This window comes from Parus major, chromosome 3 (genome assembly GCF_001522545.3).
Source record: "Parus major isolate Abel chromosome 3, Parus_major1.1, whole genome shotgun sequence".
NCBI classification, from domain to species: Eukaryota; Metazoa; Chordata; class Aves; order Passeriformes; family Paridae; genus Parus; species Parus major.
In genome coordinates this window covers 84,214,851-84,236,694 of record NC_031770.1, presented here as the reverse complement: position 1 = coordinate 84,236,694, position 21,844 = coordinate 84,214,851, and the positions used below count along the sequence as shown (strand labels likewise).

Below are 21,844 nucleotides of genomic sequence, written 5' to 3'. Positions count from 1 at the left end.
CTCCATAGGAGCTGCAATGCAGGTGATTAACTCCATCCCAGCCAAGTCCAGTACGGGGAAATGTTGCTTGATGTTTGCCATTTAACATGTAATAGCCAAGACTCCAAATTAATTTTTGTGAAGCTATGATGGCTCAAATACTTTCTGTTTAGCTCTTTCAAGAAACTTTCACTTGTGCTGTGTTTAAATTTCCAGTCAAAATTAATCACTCATTTTTATGAAGGCAACTAAGTCACAGTTCTCAGTAAGACTAAACACACACGATAAACCTTGTGGGCTTAAAAAAAAAATCCCTCATTATTTTAAGGATTCCTTAACTTGTATATGACCTAATGCATTCAAAATCTTGCCATGATTTCTCTGGAAGACAGCACACACCTTCACAGCCACCTGCTAAGAACTGAAATGGGAATTTCAGTCTAACCAGTAGACAGTGTATAGAAATATGGAAAAGAAAGTTTGAAGAAGAAAAGATTCGATTCTTATCTTGGAAGCAGCAATCTGTCTAAGGGTTGCTGAAGTTTTTTGCTTTATTCAGCCGGGCAGTGTTCCAGGGACTTCACAGTATTCTAGTATATAGTCTAGTATAAATGTTGGTCATTTTCAGTCCTGTGGCTTTTTTCCTAAAATTAACTTTAGTAAAGGATGAATGATACTGAAAATATTTTCAAGCAGATATCTACATCTTAGATGATGAAGTAACTTCAAGTGTATTTTTATATTGGAGTGGTGCAGCAAGCTGCTGAAGTGCACATTGGCACTCCTAGTAAAAAATCAAATGGCTTTCAGAAGAACAAAATTACAATTCTATTAAAACTTATGTCAAATGTGACAAGTGTTTCATGTTATTATTGGCTGACTGAAGTTGCAGTGTATAGTGCAGTTCTTGTTAGGTAAGATAGCATTACTAACGATATATAAAAGTATTTTAAATTGTATAAAAGAGCAGTCATCAAGATTCTTGATGGACAATCTTCATTTCTGAAACCAAATATCTATCTTCTTAATTAGCTAGCAAATGTACCATGCAGCAGTTAAACCAGGTTAGTCCTGAAAATTTTTGTAAAGGAAATCAAACCTTTAAGGACCCAACAAAAACCTCTAAATATTTCTATTAGTGCAAAATATTTCTTGTGTACAGAAATAAGGATCCTGACTTCATACAGAATTGATAAAACTGTAAATTTTTAATTTAATCACTCTGAATTACTGTTAAACATTTTTCACACAAAAAGGTTTGCAGCCTAGACTCTAGTTCACTGTTTGGTTACGTCAAGCATAGTTGGTTGGATGCACACACAGAAAATATTTTCTGACTTTTCTTGCCTAGTGCTTGAGTGTGGCTATGATTGATTTGGATTAGTGAAAACGTTTTTCATTTCAATTGTTTAATATTGCATATTATCATTACTCGGAATTAAATTCAGAGGTTACGCATGAATATTTTTGTCTGGCCTCAGGTTTGCCTGTCATGCCACTGTTTAATTTAATTTCTTCATTGCTTAAATATATTTGATTTTCCAAATTTATTTCATAAAGATGCACAAATTAATGAAATTTGAGCTTTTGGGAAACTGCTCTTTTCCAGGGGAAAACTATCTACTTCAAAAGTTGTCTTACTTTTTGTTAACAAAGTTTCAATTGTAATATTTTAACTACAAGGTTAATCATCTCTCTCAGTTTTAGACTTCAGTCATGTCAAATCCTCCTTCCAGTCTTGTTTCATTAATGTAAAATTTGCCTATCTGGGATCTCATGAGACAATACCTGAAGAATATGAAACTTATGTGATGTGTTGTTGTACAAACTCATCTGTAGTAAAAAGTTCATAATGGTTGTATAAACACCCTATAGGGATAAAAACCTGGACAGCATACAGGTACTATCGTTAAGTATAGACCTATATATAGACCTTCTGTCTCTGTAGTAACCTGATCAAAACTGGCTCCAGTTTTTAAAAGACACATGGGACACTTCAGGGGAAAAACTGAAGAAGCTGTTGGGTACACAAGACTTTATCTTACCTGTTTCTGAACTGTCATGACTAAATTAATCTTTTGCATAAACTGAGGTACTTGATCTACCTTAGTGGAGTGGCTAAGAAGGCTTTTTTATTAAGTTTCTTCTGGTGCACTATTTCAGCTGAAACTTGATTAATATGTTGGGGCAAATGACCTGCAAAACTCTATCCTGGAGCACTAAAACTAAAAGTGGTATAAATTTTTAGTGAGGTCTTCCTGTAATATAAATCTACCAAGTGTAAGAGTGAGTTTTTTATAGAGGGAAATAAAAAGGTGAGTCAATAGGTTGCTAGTTGTTGAAGTATTTAAGACACAGTACAAACAATCTGACCATTCTTATCTGACTAGTAGTAGCTGTAACATAAAATTGTCATGTGGGAAAAGATGTGTTCGTTTTGGTGAGTAATTCCTAGATCTTTTGACCCTTGAAATCTAATTTTATGATAGTAGTACTTGAAAACTGCCAGTCATTTTAATGATTATGGTCTTAAAGGCCAAACAGTGGGCATCAAGTGCTCTGACTTTTTGAAATATTGAAAAAGATAAATTAAAAGCAAGATAATTAACCAAAATATTGCCAGTATTTCCACTAGTAAGAGTAATGCTTCTTGCAGCAAATATGGGGGTCTGTGAATGTGTCTTGGCATTCTCAAATACCAGTTCCAAAGAATGGAGTCTAACTGAAAGGATTTCTCCCGCTTCCTTGTTTTGGCTATTGCTTGAGCAGTGCTTGAACACTATCAGAGCTTTTCTTTTTTCCTTCCGTTCCCCAGGGTTTAAAGGCTGAGTGGTGGGTGGGCAGGAGGCACAGCTGCTATGTCTGCTGACTCTAATTGACCATTCTATGCCATGTGATAAAGCAACAAATGCTCAAGGAAAGGAAGAAAGGACAATCTTGGTAATAGGGTGGTGTCCAAAAGAAGTGTTGCAAGTGCTGAAGTGCAGCTTTCTAGGAAATGGTTGGACAGCTGCCTGACCATGGGAAGTAATGAAGAGATCCTTTATTTTCTTTTTTTTTCCCGCTTTTGCTTCACTTAATAAAACTGTTATCTCAGTCTGTAAGTCTTCTTACCTTCCTGCTCTTTTCTCCCTGTCCTGTAGGAGAGGAGAGTGGGTGAGCAGCTCTGTGGGTGTTTGCTGGGTCAAACCAGCAGACTGTCAAACAATTCAAAGCTAAAGATCAGGGGAGGAAAGCATAAAGCTCTTTTATAGGTCCCAGGAAAGTGTTCATACAATATATTGATACTGAAATGCAAGCAACTGCAGTTGCAGGAGTTGTCTAGGTGCACATGTATGGTACAGAAGCAGAAAATAATTGCCTGAAATGTTTTCCAACTCTTCAGTATGTTTTCTTGCTTTTTGATGGTAATTATTTAATCTTTGAACTCCTTAGAGCTCAGAACTAGATGGACTTCAAAGTAGTACTTTTAACAGTGGTGATGTACAGGGCTGGAGTAAAATTATATAAATGTGTTTCATTAGAGAATGAATAGTAGCTTCAAGTGAAAAATCCTAAGTGTCACTGTGATAATTCAGACCAGCATACTCTGTCTCAAACATACCAGCACAGTTGAGAAACAGTGGTGGTTAATAAATAGCCTGATTCTGTTAGAAAATCAATTTGGCTGTGAATGATAGCTTAGAAATTAAGGATACTGAACATACTCAGTTTTCCACCATTCTTAGATGGATATTTTTATCCATTGGTTTTGCAAATCTTTGTATAATCACTTTCTAAGAGCTTGCATGCTACTGTTGTAGAGTCTGTGCTATATGAGGTATTTGTTGCATTAATATAAGATTGCCCTGCATTTGATTTCAAATTAAGCACAGATGCATCTCTTAAAAAGATTTTAAATGGGGAAAAAGGAGCAACTTCTACTGATTTCTGTTGATGCTTCATCTGAGGCATAGCTATAAAGATTATTCAAGATGCAAGCAAAAATCTTGTTGCTAGTAAGCCAACTTTAGAAAGTTTGTTTGTTGTGTTGTTTTGGAGGTGGGGAAGTGTACACAACATACAACTTTCTAGACACATCTGACCAATTAATGTTTTGTGACATTACTTTGAAGTAGAAATCTGAATAAAAATGTTAACAATGGAAATTGTTTAAATTTATAGATATTTAGGAGAAGCAGAGGTGAGCCTTTATGCAAGCCTGTTCATTCACGCTGTTGGTATAGAATTATGCCAGAGAAAATCCTCACAGGATATGGAATTTTGAAAATATTTTATGTATTTAAAATGTTTTATTTCCCCATTCCTTTTAGGACCAAGATGGGCTTCTTGGAACACTGGTGTTTTTATCTGCATCAGATGTGCTGGAATACATCGAAATCTTGGGGTTCATATATCAAGGGTCAAGTCTGTCAACTTGGATCAATGGACACCAGAGCAAATACAGGTAAAATATCTTCAAACATGTTTCCAATTTGGAAAGGATGTCAGGAGTACTTCTGAAAGGATTTTCATGTATCATATGTCTACTGTAGTGAGCCTAATTTCATAAAATTCACTTCAGAAGTTGGTTTACCTCTCATTTCTGTATCATTTTAGAGGTATTCTACCTTGCCTCAGGGACTCCAAAAACTACTTTTGGTAATTTTATAGAAAAAGTGTTGTAAGCCTTTTTAGTAAGGGGCAGGACAGTAACACTCACATATGTGTGATGCCTGTTGTATTATTTTGTTGTCTCAAGCATTGACTCTTCCAGGTATGCTCCGGAAGCCTCTTCCTGCCATAAGGCAAATTTTATTGCTGTCTTCCTGGTCTGTAGAGCCATCCTGAGAGACCAAAGCTTGTCTTTCCATGGATGGGTTAATTTACACTGCAAACAGCATCAATGTTGCTAGCTTTGTCCATCACGTCTGGGCAGGCAGCCCTCCTGTGGTGTGGTCATATCACCCAAGACATATGACAATGGGGAGGTCTCCAAGTTAAAAACTTGTAATGTCATTTAAGCACTCCAGTAGCTTCTGACCATTTCAGAGTTTAAAGTATCAATGGATATGAGTTAACTGGTTTCTACCACTTTTCCCTAGTGCATGCAGGAAATGGGAAATACTAAAGCGAGACTACTCTATGAAGCTAATCTGCCAGAGAACTTCCGAAGACCTCAAACAGATCAGTATCCTTTTTGTTTTGGCTTTCACATTGAAATTACTTTTAATGCTATTGAGATGTTATGACTGTTTCAAGGAACTGCTACATTTGTCAGCTTATGTTATTTATTTCATTGAGATTGTTGTATAAGAATTGACAGTGGAAGTTGAGAACAGTTCAGCAAAGATTTAAATTGCTTCAGTCATAGCAAATCTACTTCATAATGAGACTCAGCAAGCACCATTTATTTTTGCTTTCAGAAGAGGTGACTTTATAAATTGCCTGTATGTAGGAAGTTATTGATACTGGAGAGCTCCTGAATATTTTCTTTATCTTGAGTAACTGCCATCTGAAGTTTAGAGGCATTTGATCAAGAAATAATGAGCTGAATGGTAAAGTAAAATAAGCCATTGCATCTTACTCCAGTGAAGCATGGAGTAAGCATCTTTCTCTAGGTGACTAACATGGGAATACATAAATAAACCCAAGCACTCTGAGGGCCACCAGTTGTGTTTGTGTGTGAGTTTCACTGTGTACCTGGACGGGAAGGGCTGGAAGAAAAACCGTCTGCTGGCAATAAATAACTTTTCTCACTAAGTACCTTGACTGAATCACTAGGATAATATATAATAGCATTAACTTAGATCTGAGTTTTTTTCTTGATTTAGTGAAGTTACTCCATAGGTAGGATTTGCTTCACCTGATTTTACTGTAATTCTTTAATTATAATGAGATCCTAAACACCTACTCATAAGTAAGCTGAGTCTTTCCCCAGCTACAGGTGCTGATAAACAGACTTGGTTGTAACTTGATCTAAATTTTCTATATACAAAGGTGATTCTGGTTCTTTTGTTTATTAGATACTACACTTGATATGTTATGACAGAAGATTTTTTTTTTGAAGGGTTAGACTCCTCATTATAAAATGTACTTGAGCAAAACAGATACTTTTTTTTATATTCTAGTAGCTTTTGAATTAAACATATATCCTCATAAGAAAGAAATGGAACCAGATAGCACCATAGTATTGCAGGTGTAATATTCTAGAACTTTATTTTAGCCATATGATGAAAATATTTTGATTAACACTTACTCAAAAATGGATCTTGAAGACGTATGTTTTGTTTTTGCATCTAACTTAAATGCACTGGAGCTACTGCAGGAGAAGTAATAATGCTTTAAGCTTTTCTTGTCAGATCAGACCAAAAGTCTAATTTTTAGACTTTCAAAATAATTACTTTTTTCACACTGCATGCTTTGAATTAATTACATACCCTTTTGAATAGCTGTTAGTTTCTAACTGGTGGACTTAGTCAACTGAATATATTTCATTGCCTGTGTTTTTTTTATTAACACTGTACTGCCTGAAGAGGTAATTCCAACATTTTCTGATTTTTCTATAACTTTGGCAGCTGCTTACCTACTTGGCATTCATGACAAGCTGTTGTGTTATGGATGTTTTTTTGCCTTTTTTCTTTGCCCATTGTATTACTATAAAATCAGTTTAGTATGTTGTCAGTGTTTTGCTTGTATTATATTCTGAACATGCTTTTGGATAAATGTTGAAAATATTTTGCATGTCATGATCAATTTTGTATATGTTTATCTGTAATAGTATTTAACTTCCTATACCACTGTAATATACTTCTAGTTTTAAAGTAGTAAAGTGGACAGGAGAAATGTGTGTTTAAGATCTGCCCAAAATCTCCTGCTAAAGATCCCTCCTCATTTCTGCTTCTTAATCACAAGAGTGACCTTTCTAAGCATTTTTTTCTTTCCCTTGTACTTGGCAGGGATGCTGTAACATAGAAGCTAACTTTTTGAATCATTGTGATTTTTTTTTTTGTATGGCAGCTTTAGTTTCCTGTTGAAAAATGTTTTTTCCAGTGAATAATTTTTTTGTGCTATTAGAACTAAGATAGTTGTACCTTCAAAGTGCTCAAGATGCCCTTTACAATTTATATGTATTTGGAAGGAGGTAGAAAGCAATGTTCTGATTTTTGTAACTTTTATGAAAGTGTCTTCAGGTGGCACTTGCATACAGTTTGAAACTATGATTTTTGACAATATAATTTGATGCACAGGATGAAGAGACTGAGTGCTCTGAATTCAGTGTTAATCTTAGGACATTGGGTGTGAAGCTAAGAGTATCTTTCAATCGATTGAGGAAAAATAGCTTTGGAAATTTAAGGCAGTGAGTCTGAGCTTCCACCGTTGCAATACCAGTTTTTGAATGGATAATCACATTGCTGGGTGAAGTAGTTAAAATTTATTCTTCAGATCCTAGAGAATCAGCTTTACTAAAATTAAAGTATTCACACCGCTTTGGATGAGCTGCTTTATGAAGCTGAGAGAATAATTGAGGAAAACAACTGGCTTTCCTTTTTGCATTTGAGCTACTGAGTGTCAGTTCTGGTTTTCTACAGCAATATGCTTGCTGCTATTTCCATCTTGGATTCAGTATCTTTTTACCACTAGTTGTTTTGGCTTTTTTCCCCCCCTTCCACAGGGATGCTTGTTTTAACAGCAGACTCTCAAGCAGGACTTAGTGGTCTCAGAGAAGTGTTAATGATCAGCATTTGATAAATTATACAATGTGCAAATCAGAGAACAGGTACATACATTTCACCTTTTTTATGAAGAGAAAGTATTTTTTCACATGTTAAGATGGTAAACTACAACTGTTTACTATTTAAAAGTACAATTATTTAAGTATTTTCAATACTACGGCCATGTAAATGTTAAATACCAGGTGAAAATGTTCTAACTGTGCAACACTGAGTTATTTATACTGTCTGTCTCATATTGTTTTCTTCAGAGATTAAACTGATCCATTTTGTGTAGTACTAAGAAGCTCACTTTGGGCACTGTAGCAGTGGTTGTTCTGTGTGGAGTGATTTGTCCTGCTGTTTTAAAAATACAAAATTAGATTAATCAGGTGTAGCTTTTTAATTTGGTTAACCAATGAGCTTTTAGGTTGATGTTACTATTTATATGAATGCATATTTTCCTTAAACTAGCTACTTCCAGAGCTGTGGAATTTTTCATCAGGGATAAGTATGAAAAGAAGAAATATTATGATAAAAATGCAGCTAATGCCTTCAATGTAAGTAAACATTTTAACCAATAATTGTCATTTTTCTTTTTTGAAAGCTATATAAGATAAATGTAGCAAACATTATGCATGTTAAAATGTTTTTTTACAGTTGAAAACCATTTGATTCAGAGCTAAGTGCTTTCTTCTCTGTCTTTTGAAGACTCTTCCTAGGTTCCATAAATTTTACCTGCATTGTTTGTTATATTTACATCAGCAAAGCATTGTGATCCAACAGGTAGCTTATTTATGACCCTTTATATTGTGTTTTTCACTCATGGGCAGTTCTTTAACAGTTTCATTTGAGTCTTTTTTATTTACCTTTTTCCATGTTCCAGGGGTAAGAAAGGATTACTAATTCTGGTGGCATGGTCTTCCCTCATTCTCTGTAAACCTTGATGAGAAATCCTGGCATGTTTTCAGCCCTTTTCTGCTAAATTGTAGACTGATGCTTGTGGTGAGGTGCACTAGTAGCAAACACAGGCAGTGCAATGAGCCTGCTGTTACACCCTGTAGCTGTGTGTTCACTACACTAAGTTGGTGAGTGCTTCTCTGGCAAAGGCGTTCTGAGAATTTGAATCTTTACTGAAGTTCAGAGTCTTGTTAGGTTTTGTTTGGTTGGTTTTTGGGGCATCTTTTTCTGGGCTATATCATCTAGTTCATACATTTTTCTTTATATAGTTGTATTTATGCTTAAATATGCACAGCTCTGTACCTGCTTTTTTAAGTATGGCCTAACACGTAGCTTTACTACTTTGCCATAATAGGCAGTGAACTTTGACAAGTGAAAGTGTAGGCCTAAAGCATGAGAGTTTATGCTACATTTCCTATTTAAGAAAATGGATCTTTGAATGATGGTTTCATTTCAGAAGGGTAAAAAAAAAGCAAACCTGGGAAATACAGAAGGGTATTTCATTAAGTACTGTTGAAATGGGGGAAGGTTTCTTCTCTTTATATATAAAATACAACTGTTTGAATTACAAACTGGTTACCCTTATTTACTTTTATTCCAAAATTGAAAGTAGGAAGGAGAGTTTAAAATTATACTTCTTAAAAGAGTTCTAAAGACACTCAAAATCTTTCTGAACAAAGAACCTTGGTGTCTAATGTAGCAGTTCACTCCTGTCTCAATATACTTGAAGGAGTAATCAGATTTTGCTTTATCATATTGCAGAGTAAGATGAGTCACTTAGCTGTCACAGCAGCAAGAATAGGATCCAGACAAGCTGAAGAGATACACTGTACTGCTGAGCACTTTCTTCCTACTCAGCCCTTTCTTTCATTGACTAGTGTAAATGGACTAATCTTTCTGCGAATGAAATCTGATCATACAGTATTTTAGCAATAGATGAGTTGTGCACGTTCAGAGTCACCAGTGTTTGTTCAAGAGCACAAGGCATCAGGTTTGAGGTGGACAATCTGTAGTCACAGTTATTGCAGATCCTGAAAGTACACAATAGTAAATGAGGTGGACTAGTGCAGCACCTACAGTCCTTGTCTGATGCTTGTGCTGGTTATCCTCCCTGGCTCTGACCCTGGCCCAGCTCACGTGGTCACCTCCATCCTGCTTGTCTGGTACTCTGCATTTCTGCTTCTGGCTACTGTTGACAGGGAAGAGAGAGGGGAGGTTACCCTATGCTTCCAGCATGTGGGGGTCTGTGGGAAGTTTGAGGAGTATGGAATGAGACAGGAGTGCGTGTTTCCATGCCTCTGTGCAGGGGCTTGGTGACAGTTTTTAAAGCTTTTGTTTTGTAGTCCTGATGACATCTGAGCCACCTTCCCTCTCTACCCTGCTTAGAAGGAAGAAGTTCCTCCCTGGGAACTGTGCAGAAAGGAGGAGTTTCCTGCTTGTAGCCTTCAGCTCCCACCAAATGTTTTGGTAGCATCAAAGCACTTGCTAGTACATCACTTTGATGAATTATAGTGAATGAAAACAGTTCTTGTGAACTGTTCCTATGCGGTGTCAGTATGCTATACCATAACAAGCTCTTCTGGAAAATTTCTTTATACTTACTTTTGCAAAGAGCACTTTGTACCTTATTTTTAATCAAAACTAGTATTCCTAGCATGAGCTTTTTAGCACACCTTTAGCACACATTTTTTATCACCTCTGAAATGGAAATGCCTTCAGCTTGGGTTAGGACTAATTTAAGTTAGAGGTGCATACATATACTGTCTTTTGGTAAAATGAATCCCCTCTAGGTATAAGCAGGTGATACAGAGGAGCAGAAAAAGGGTTGCAATGCCTAAGGGTCACTTTATGTGGTAATTTCACTGAGGTGGCATGTGAAAATTTAAGGGACTTTCCCAGATTTCATCTACCTTTGCAAGTTGCTTGTGGTGAAAGCTTCCCATAGCATAAAAGGTGCTTTGATTAGCTTATTTTAAAACATGCTGTGCAATATTTCTCTTAATGTGATTTTGGTGGATTCATAAGCTTTTCAAGTTTGTCTACCTGTACATCTCTCTAAATGTATTCTGTGTGTTGAAGCCCAGGAGTAAATGTCAAGGTTCAGTTTTTGACTGTCAGGATTCATTTGTTACAATGAGTTACAAATGTCTTTTGTTGCAAATCTTTTACCTGATTGTTCTTAAGCATAGAAGATCTTTTGTTTTCTAAAAAGACTGTTGTATTACTAAGTTTGATTTTTAGAGTTGCACAGTATAATTACAAAATTAGCTTGTGCAGAGGCCAGTAGTGCCATCAAACATGCAGACTAAAATATGCAAATATGAAAATTTTTTTTTGTCATGGTTCACTGAAAAGTGATGAAGGATAAAGTTGTGGGCAAAAAAAACCATCTGTTATTTTATTGGCTAATTACATTTTAAATAGAATAATGCATTTAAGTAGAAGTCAAATGTACATTAGAATTTAATGCTGGCTTAAAGCAACTTGACTTTAAAAATCTTTTAAATCTACTAGAATGCATACTACCTCTAAGTTTTCTGATCCATCATTTTTGGAAAAATGTGAGATGCTTGTTCTGTATCACTGTTCAGGACTAAATGTGTGGTACAATTTACTCATCAGTTTTAAGTGTGTTATCAGTAAATATTTCTCTCCTTTTCTTAGACTCAGTGCAGTCTTGTGGCTAATTTATGGAAAAACTTGAGGGGCTGAAACCCTGGAATAATGTATGCATGTTTGTCCTGTGAATAACACATGTGGTGTTGTATTGTTTATTGGAAAGAACTGGTTTTGTTCTTTAAGTAATCAGATTAGGAGCAGCAATAGCTGTTAGCAAGTAAACATATTTTAAATATCTTCAGCATAATACTGTTGTCCTAGAATTAATTTTCTGCCAGACCTCATTCTGGATTTTTAGGCATACGTAAGATGTGAATGATGTAAAGTATAGCTTAGAATCCAATAAATCAATCATCACATAGCAGTGAAACAATTAGGGCATCTTGATAAATGGTGCACCTAAGATACAGTAACAGGAACAGTCTTCTGTGCAATATGCTGTCTGTTTGACTTCATTTATTTTTGAAACCTTCTAAAAAAGAGTGGGAGCTTGCATTGCTTCTGTAGTTAACAACAGACAGTTACTATAGGTCAAGTAGCAAGAGGTGATTTTGGATGGTAAAACTGTCCTTCAGGTAGTACAGGCATGAAACTGGGAATATTAATCTGCTTCAAAATTGTATTTGATCATCACTTTCAAGCATATGCAAATCCTTTTATATTTGTCATAGGGTTTTTTTGTACACTGCAATCCTAGAGCTAAAAGGTATAGTGTGCACAACAGTTTAGTCTACAGCCATCTTAGTCCTGAACATTGTTCAACCTTTTGTTTGCTCTGGACTCTCATTAAATTGCTGATGCTCCTTTAGTTTATTGCATCTTGGAACACTCTTGAAAGAGTGCAGTATACAATTATACAAACACCTTTCCCCAGGAATCTGAACTTGTATGCTTAAATAATGACTTGATGGACTTTTTCAGAACGGTTGCCGTAAATATAAATGAGGAAAATATGAGCAATGGAGAAATGCTCTGGAGTGTGGGGTTTTATGAAAATATCTGAACTGAGTAGTCATCTTGACTATCTCTGTATTGAGTCCTAAATACTTACCAGAGCTATGCAACTGGTTTTGTGGAGGAACAGTTGATAATGAGGCTCATGATCTAGTGGCCAAGAGAAGTGGCAAATCCTTCTTGTTAGGTTTTGTGGAGTTAGTAAGAATCTTCCAAAATTACTGGCCTAGAGGACTTCAGCTTTGAAGTAGATGATTACAGTTTATCAATAAATAAAGGAGAAATGTGTGATTTTTAGAACTAAGCTTCCAGAAAGAGTAAAATCTATCTCAAATATACTGTTCTAGAATATGCAGTAAGAACTGATGGGGTTACTCCCTGAGACACAGGACTGAAGTAGTTTTTTCTGGTTCACGACCTTAATTGAATTTGACCCTATCTACATGCTGCAAAGTTAAAAGTTTACTAAAGTTGCACAGATATTCAGGAGATCAAGCTTGAAGCAGTTATACTTACCCAATTAAAAAACAAAAATTAGCACCTCCTCTTTCATGTAAAATAAAACCTGTAAAAAGACAATCTTTCTTCAACTATTGTTTATTTTTTATCTAATACAATGACCCTTATGCCATTGAAGTAATGGGGAGAAGCAGTAAGGTCACTCACGAGAGTGAGGATAAAGATTAGCTATGTCTCATCATAAAAAAATCTCTTCAGCTTTTAATAAAAATAAATATGTAAGAGAATTCATATAGGAATTGCCTTATTCAGGGTGGGTGATGATTCTGCTGAAGTAGATTTCAAATACTTTCAAAAATTATGAACTGTTACAATCTACTCCACTGCATGAAGTGAGAATATGTTATCACATCTTGGCAATGTTTAGAGACTAGGAAGTGAAGTTTCTGTGTTTAAGAAAGGGTGTGAATTATGTATGGAGCACAAGTTTCATGTAACTCTTAAGTTCACTGAAGAAAAAGAATTACGGGTCTGCATTTTTCATGTTTTCCTAAGACATTGTGTATAATTTACGAAGAATGAACTTAGGCAACTGGCTAAAATGTCATGTGCATTTGGAGATTGTGATGGCACACTTTTCAGAAAGTTATATTAAAGGAGAATAAATCTGTAATACACTTACTGCACTAAAATGTGTTAGGCATCTTAAGATGTACAAATTGGGGTATGAAAGGGCCTGTGAACATTTCAGTTTATAGTAGCTAGGATTCAGAGGCATACAATAGTTATTGTGGAGGGAGTGGTTACCAGTTACCTGTCCCAAAAGTGCAGTAAATCAACTGGGGATTTTTTGTGGTCTATGAAAAGCTTTGGAATTAAGTGATAGCAAGTGTTTTTAAAATATGCTACTCAAGATAGGGATCAATGGGGAGCACTGAAATACCCTATAAGAATTGTGACTTGAAAGCAGGGATAGGGAAAGGAGGGTAAATGATTTTCAAATCCTTTTGTTAGAATGGATTAAATCATAGATTTGCAGAATAGCTAGGGTTGGAAGCAACTCTTGGACATCATCCTGCTCCAAATAAGGGTCATCTAGAACAGGTTGTTAAATCTCACGTACAATTGAGTTTTGAATGCCTCCAGGGCTCCAGACCCCATGACCTTTCTGAGCAACCTGTTCCAGTATTCAACCATCTCCATGATAAAAGAAGGAAATAAATTTATTCTTATGTTTCAGTGGAGTTTCCTGTGTTTCAATTTATGCTCAGTACCTCTTGGTCCTGTTTTAGGATGTCACAGGCAACAGTCTGTCTCCCTTAGTCTTTGTTCCCTGCTTATTCCCCACCCTTCAGTTTTTTTTCCTCCAGACAGAACAATTTGAACTGACTGAGCCTTTCCTTGTCTGAAAGGTGCTCCAGTCCTCTAATCATCTTAGTGTGCTTTTGCTGGACTTGCCTCAGTGTGCCCTTGTCTTTCTTGTACTTGTGAGCCCAAAATTGGCCATGGTGCAAGCTTGTGTCCAGCTTGTCTGCCATGACCTCCATGTCCTTCTCTGCAAATCTGCTTTCCATCCAATAGATACTGAACCCATACTGATGCATGGAGTTACTCCTCTCCGGATGCAAGCCTTGATCCTTTCCTTTGAACGTCAGGTGATTCCTGATGGCCCATCCTGTGAGTGGTGCTCTGAATGGCAGTACACCTATATAGTACAGCGACCATTCTTCCTGTCTGTACCCTTTCAGACCTGTACTCTGCCCCACTGTGTGTCTCATTACTGAAGAGGTTAAATATTGTTTGTGCCAGTATCAGTGTCACAAGTGACAGCCCTTCAGCAGCAGCACTTTTCCAAGCAGTGGAATAAATTAAGGCATTGGAGAAACCAGACTGGATTTTCAGTAAGCCAGCTGCATTCCCAGTAGCTCCCACATGCAGATTCTTGTTTTCCCCAATTCCATAAATACTTCAAGAAATACTTCACACAGCTGGACTACATAGCTACAAGTTGCAATGTCCAAGTAAACAAAACTTTGCCAAAGATGAAATCTCTAGTGACTACCTTGCCAATTTAACATGGATCATGGAAATGTAAATCATCTTGCATGCAGCAGAGCAAGCCACTTAAGGGAAAAGAAGGTATTGTTCTGAAGTACAGGGAAATTCTCACTAAAGAGAATTTTCCCTGGAACAAATGCAGAAAACACTGTTTAGGCAGGACAGGAGAAATGGAGGGCAATTCAGGAAGAGATTGAACGCATCCAGTGCCAACATTTAACTAAGCCATGGTGACTGTCTGTAATAACTCACAGAGGTGATTATCGAAAGAAGATGAATAATCTAAAAAAAGGTGGGCAACACTAGGTGTGGATGTTCTGGGCTAGAGCTGGGGGAAAAGAAATTGTTCTCAAGTCTATAAAATACATCTCTATTTCCCAGAACAGTGTATAATTGTCTCTCTGTTTGGTGTAAATGTTACATATGTCTGTAGCTCTGCACATATTCAGAACTACAACTGCCTTATGCATAAGCTTCATCTGTTCCTGTAATTAGGATGGTAACTCTGAAGAGATGGAGGAGTGCGGAGTGTGGTCACAATATTGACAGAAGAGCAGTACTGGCTTCTTTCATAGCCAGCCACTGCTCTGTTCTGTGAAACATAGGACTCTGAATCTGTCTAATGGGTGTCCAGTGTTACAGCATGGAATTGGGGAGTGTTGTGGTTTCACCCCAGTCAGCAGCCAAGTGCTTTGCAACTGCTCACTCACTCTGTCACCAGCAGGATTGGGAAGAGAATTTAAAAGGGTAAAAGCCAGAAAACTTGTGTGTTGAGATAAAGACAGCTTAATAGGGAAAACAAAAGCCATGCACACGAGCAAAGCAAAACAGGGAATTAATTCACTGCTTCCCACGGGCAGACAGGTGTTCAGCCATCTCGTGTAATGGTGACTCAGGAAAACAAATGGCATTACTCTAAATCTCCACCTTCCTCCTTCTTCCCCACACTTTATATACTGAGCATGATGTCATTTGATATGGAATATCCCTTAGGTCAGTTTGGGTCACCTGTCCAGGCTTTGTCTCTTCCCAACCTCCTATGCAGCCCCAACTTCCTCACACGGCTGGCAGTGCGAAAAGCAGAAAAGGCCATGGCTCTGTGTAAGTCCTGCCCAGCAATTACAAAAACATCTCTATAATTAATCAACCCTGCATTCAGCACAAATCCAAAACACACCCCTGTACTAGCCACTGTAAAAAAAATCAGCTCTACACCAACCAAACCCAGCACAGGGAAACACTTTAGTAATTTTAAAAATGCCTTGCCAGTTAGCCTTAAGAACTTCCAAAAATTCATAGGTGTTGTTAATAGTACATTAGTATTCTTATCCTCCTTTCTGTATTTCAGAAACAGACCTCTAAAAAATGCCAAGTAATTGATTTGTGTGTTTAAATTAATCTACTAGCATTCTATAATTGCTACTGCTTTAGGATGAATTACTGATTTTAGAATTGTCAACATTTGTTGAAGATACATAGAAATAAAGTCAAAAGTCAGCTGAAATAAGAAAACTATGTATAGCAGCTAAACTTAAAACCTAATAAATGAAAGCAGAATAGTCTTCATTTAGGCTATTTCCCCTGCATGTTGTGTGTGGACAAACTGGCCACTCGAGGGCACTTTAGTATTTGGTTCAGCTGCAGGCTTCCTGCATGGTTTGATAATGCACTCATTCTTTAATGTTGTGAATCTTCTACATGATGGCACCCTGTATTTCATATTTCATATTTAAATGGAAGCTCATTGTAGGCTTATGGAGCTTCAAATTGAATCCTTTTTAATGAAAGGCTAAATAATGACATGCATTACACCAACTCAGGATGTTGGAAAAAACTACAAATAAAAGCAGGTGAAAACTTTATTAATGAAGTTCTTACACCTTAATGACCAATAGTGTTTGTATGACTGTTATGTAACATCAGAAATATGTCAGTACAAACTAAAGAAAGATTCTTAGTTTTTGTACGTTATGTTTTCTGATAACTTCATTTGGTTCTTGTTTAAAGCTTAGGTTTTTTCACTTGGAATAGTAGTCTGGTCAGCAGACTACATCAAGACATTGGGCCAGCTACCGTTTGTTGTGTTGCTTTTACACAAAGTGTTACCTTAGTGTGTATTTGGGTAGTACCACCACTAAGTAATAACAGACAATACAGAAGTGTTTTAGGGAAGAAAATAGGGACAGCTACCATTTACATGTGTAAGGGGACAGGAACTGGGCTAGTACTGTAAATGTGCAGATTCTTTCTTTTCTGGCCTTGCATTGTTTTTGTGCAACAAAGGGTTTCTCACAGAGCACAGGCGAAACTGAAATTTTACAGTACTGTTGCCTGTGTATGTAATTTCTTGCTCAGCACTAAAGGTACCAGATGCTTTAAACAGAGTATTGAATTTCATGACTCAAAATGGTTATTTTTGCTGTATTGTCTTTCTAAAAAGGAGTCACAAAACACTAACAATGGAAGGAGATTCAAGAATTGCTAAAAATTAAATGAGTGCAAGTCTTCTGGTCTGAAATGCAATCAAAATTTTGTGGAAAAATGAGAAATGTGAAAACTTAAGAAACAGTTCCTTGCCATCATTCTTTGTTTTAGACAATTCTGAATGAATCTCTTTATCAAAAGATGTAACTGCTCCTAAGTTAAAAGTTAGAATGATGTATTAATATGGTAGTTGTCATTCTGCAATATGTTGGTAATGCACTCAATCACCCAACTTTATTCTTTTTCTAGCATTATGTATGATTAGTTACAGAGGTCACCACTAATTTTGTTTGATACTTTAAGGTGCCAATAATCAAAGATGTGTTTAGTTGCTTACCAGAGCATAGTGCAAACATGTTGTAAGAGTAGATCAGCGTGTGTTTTTTCACTTGGATTCCGGGATAGGGTTGGAAATTACTCTTTGGATTTCAGATTTTTGGAGAAATTTTGGTGGCTGGCAGCCAGCATCACCAGATCCTTTTCCCCCAGGGCAATTTTCCAGTCACTAATCCCCAAGGGTCCCAAGTGCAAGACCTGGAACCTCACCATGTTGAGCCTTGTACTTGTTGGCCTCAGGCCATTGAGCCTGTCCAGATCCCTCTGTGGAGCCTTCCTGTCCTTCAGCAAACCAACACTCCTGCCCAAATTGGTAACATCTATAAACTGAATGATGGTGCACTTCATCCCTTCATCCAGATCCTGGATAAAGAAAGATATTAAACAGGACTGGCCCCAATACTAAACCCGGGGGAGCCCTACTAGTGTCAGGCTATTCTTTGGTTGTGACTCCATTTACCACTGTTCTCTGGGCCTGGCCACCCAGCCTGTACCCAGAGAATAGTGCACCTGTCTAAGCCATGACCAGCAAGTTCCTCCAGGAGAATGCTCTAGAAAATTATGTCAAAGTCTTAGCAAAATTATAGGTAGACAATATTTACATGTTTAGCTTTGTCTAGCCACTCAGTTTGATCTGATTTTTTCATTCAGCTTTCCTTATCTGATGCAGCCTGGTAGATAACAAATTCAACACGATGCAGTGGTGATAAAGCTGTTCAGCAGCTTAACATTATACTGTTGCTTTCACTATATAAACTTAATCTGTTCTTTATACATTGTAATAGGTTTTCTCTTAAAGATTAGCTTCAGTCATATGTCTTTTGTTCTCTTTTGTAGTTGAATATTTGCATGTGTGAAGTGTGCTTTCAAGGGTTCTTTTTTTTGCTTGAAGTGCTTGTACTGATGCTGGTTGTTTTTAAACATTATGCTTGGGCATTTCTCAACTTGTACACCCTGCTCTATATCCCAGGCTAGACAATTACTGCTTTTCACTCTGTCTCATACTTACAGCTTGCATGACGTTTCTTCATTGGTTCTACGACTCCATTACTTGATTGGCAAAACTATAATAATTGCTTTCAGGCCTTCATAGGATTGCCTTCTTCTAGGTTAGATAGTCCTTTATATTATGAAGAGGATTTGAAGATTGAAAACTATTATGGGTGGATGGAAATTGACAAACACCTATAGTGCTGATTTTCCCCAAACCCACAAATGAAATTTTGCTTTCCTTGTGCTGTGTGGCGACTAGCTCTTCACCTATGAGAGCTATCAAGCTTACATTTTCCTAAAATCTGAAGAATACAAAAGAATGAAAAAAACTCCAAACCCAAACCAAAAATTCCACTTGTTAGCAGCTTGAAATTATACCTAAGATGATTCATTATCAGAATTTTATGCATTTTTATCTCATAGAAAACGCAGAAGCATGTTAGAGTGCATAGTTCAATATATTGTGTTACCTAATAATTTTTCCAACATTATTTGGTTACAATGTGGTGCAGTCGGAATAAACAGGATTCCAATGTTCCTATAGCAACAGAATGCTACTGTTTGCAAAACTGCATCATTGCAGCAGGTGTATCCATAACTCTGCTAATAACCCGAGGATTTTAAAACAGTAAATTTAAAAATGAGAATTCTGCTTCATATGTCTGCAGGTAAAATTTGGTTTTAAAATTAAACCTTATAAATATCTTTCCTGAAGCTCTGCACTACCTTCCAGCATAGCCTTACTTTCTTACTTTGTAAAAATACTAAATATGTAAATTCTATGAATATTCCAGCTGTATAAGTAAAGGAACTTGGTAGGATTTTCTGTAAGAAATAGACACGAGATATGACAGGGTTTTTTATCAGCTTTCAGTTTCCATTTAGTGCAAGCTACTTTTTTTTAAACTAAGTGAAAACATGTCATTTAAATTGCTTATTTTGGTCCAACAAAATGACCTATTCTGTTATAGCTTCATTTATTTCTAAATTTTCTTTGTAGATAATAGAGGTGATACAAAACAGTGTAGAAGTGTCAGCTTTATAGCTCTGAAGATCTTCTACATATTTGGAAAATGTATTTCAGTTGCATTTTTATAATAAGGGAAATAGATAATGTTTCCATTAAAGTGATCAGCTACGCATAAAAAAAATTGGATAGGAAGATGTATGAAAATGCCTTTAGAGAAATTGTATTTTTTTAGCAAATTGTATCTGTTGCATATTTAACTTAGGCCTGTTGGAGAATTCTGGAAGTCTAGTGGTGTTAATAGCATTTTACATGCCAGTTGTTAGAAAAGAAGTGTCACTTGTTTAAGATCCTTCAACCTGCTGCTGTGGCTTTTTATTAACCCTAAGCTCTTTATGTACTTGGAGTGCTCTCAGAGAAGAGTTAATTAGAACTTTAATTAATGTATAGCTTTCAGAGTTATTTTGCATTCCTGTTAATAAAAATACTCTGTTACATTGAACAAGAACAAAGGCCCTCTCTTCTCTCCCCCTCCTCTGGGACAGTCTGCCTTCATGCTTCAGGACATTAATATTTCAGTAGTTACACTGGATAAAAATTGAACAATGGATGAAACCTAATTATTTTTCTTAGGCCTTTGATATGATCTTATCCAGGTTAATTTTCTTATATTCTGTCCTAGTGAATTTCATTATAAGTCACACTTCCCTACCTGAAACATTTCCTTTAAATATTGTACTCAGAAAAAAAAAAAAAAGAAACTTTGTCTCCTCTTTGTTTCTTCTATGTTGTGTAACCACTACCACCAAGATTATTGGGGAAAAAAAAAAAAGGGAATGAAAATCATGTCTCTTAGCAGCCTCTCCAGCCTCTTCTGCCTCCCTTCCCAGCTGTTCTTGCTTATTTTCTTTCTCATTTCTCTCCTCTGTTTTGTACAGATATCATCTGATGCTGCTCAGCCTTTGGCATCTTCTCCTTCTCTGCAAGCTGCTGCTGAGAAGAGCAAAGCAGAGGTATATTGGTTTTGGATGTAACTCTTATCAGGTTACTGCTTTGCACAAATGTTTATATCTCTATAGAGTAATTTCACTGAGGTAACTTGAGAGTTTGATTTGCTGTTAATTCTTCACACATTTGAAATACGTCTCTCCTTTTTTCTTGGACTAGCTAACTGAAAAGAGCCAATACAACTGCAAAGTACATGTGTGGTTGTTCCCTCTTGGTGTTTGTGTGTCAAAATTCTGGTTCTTTTCAGATTTTGTGTCACAAAACTGTGGAAAACCCAATTAATTCCCAGCTAATGGGCATGAGTGATACTGTCCTGTCTCATCAGGGATAATTTCTGGTATCTCTTTCTGTATTACTTGCTTATTCCAGATTCTAAATTATCAGTATTGTTCCAACCATTTAGTTCATTCTCCTTGGAGATAAATATAGAATTAATTTGAGTCATACTGGTTTTAATATCTCTTCTGGCTGGGATGTGTGTGTGTGCTAACACATTTGCTGCTTAGATGGGTCTTTGAAAAATATAACACACAGGCAAGTAGTAGATGAGGCATCATTTATATCAAGTTACAGTAAATGGCACAATTTACAACAATAATAAGATACATTTTTAAAATGTGAATGTCGAGTGTAAGGTTCTTTTGGATACTTCACTCTGAATCGAGACTATACAGTATACGAAATAATTTATGATGTGAACATAAATCAAGCTCTTTCCTTTTAAATACAGAAAATTTGGACAGAAGTTATAAATTATTTTTGTTCAGCTATATTTAAACATTAATTAAAATTTAAATGACAATGTCATGGACTAAGGCCACAAACCTTGCTGAATTTGTCATGTGTTTTAAGTTGTACCAGGAGTAGCGGTGGCTGCTAAAAGTGAAACTTGCCTTTACTTTCTTATCCACCTCTGTTGGTGCATTCACGTTTATAAGTTCTTTTGTGTAACTAGAATGCCATGTTACAAGAAATGAAACTTGGAAAAAAATTTATAATATTTCCCTAGAATTTAAGACCAATATAAAGTCAATTTAATTTTATGATCTTCATAGTGCTTTTTGACTGCTATTGCAAGTAATGAAACACTTGACTGAAGTTCTGGCATGAATGCAACATCTGAGAAATGTTTTTATTTAGTCTGAATTCATTTTTATCTAATGGAGCTGAGGCAGAAAACTTGAATATTGAAATCAGGAAGTGTGAAGATGAAGGACTTGCAGATTTTCAAGTCCACAGTGAAAATTAAATGAATGAAGATAAAGTTACTGGGAATCAAGATTGTTTCTGTAGACTCTGTGAGGTGTGGAGGTAGAAACACGGGAAAACAGTTTAT

The 21,844-nt window shown here is 36.3% G+C and overlaps 1 protein-coding gene across 4 annotated transcripts in view; it reads left to right on the top strand.

Moving 5' to 3' along the window:
• SMAP1 (small ArfGAP 1) overlaps positions 1-21,844 on the top strand; it is an 88,871-nt gene that overhangs the window by 20,220 nt on the left and 46,807 nt on the right. For 2 of the 4 annotated variants that reach the window (XM_015620636.3, XM_015620637.3), the window contains exons 2-5: positions 4,293-4,426; positions 5,064-5,149; positions 8,155-8,230; positions 20,439-20,513. In XM_015620636.3, coding sequence (XP_015476122.1) covers positions 4,293-4,426; positions 5,064-5,149; positions 8,155-8,230; positions 20,439-20,513 — 371 coding nt within the window. The remainder of the gene's footprint in view (positions 1-4,292; positions 4,427-5,063; positions 5,150-8,154; positions 8,231-20,438; positions 20,514-21,844) is intronic. The other 2 variants (XM_033512986.1, XM_015620639.3) reach the window with 1 other exon arrangement.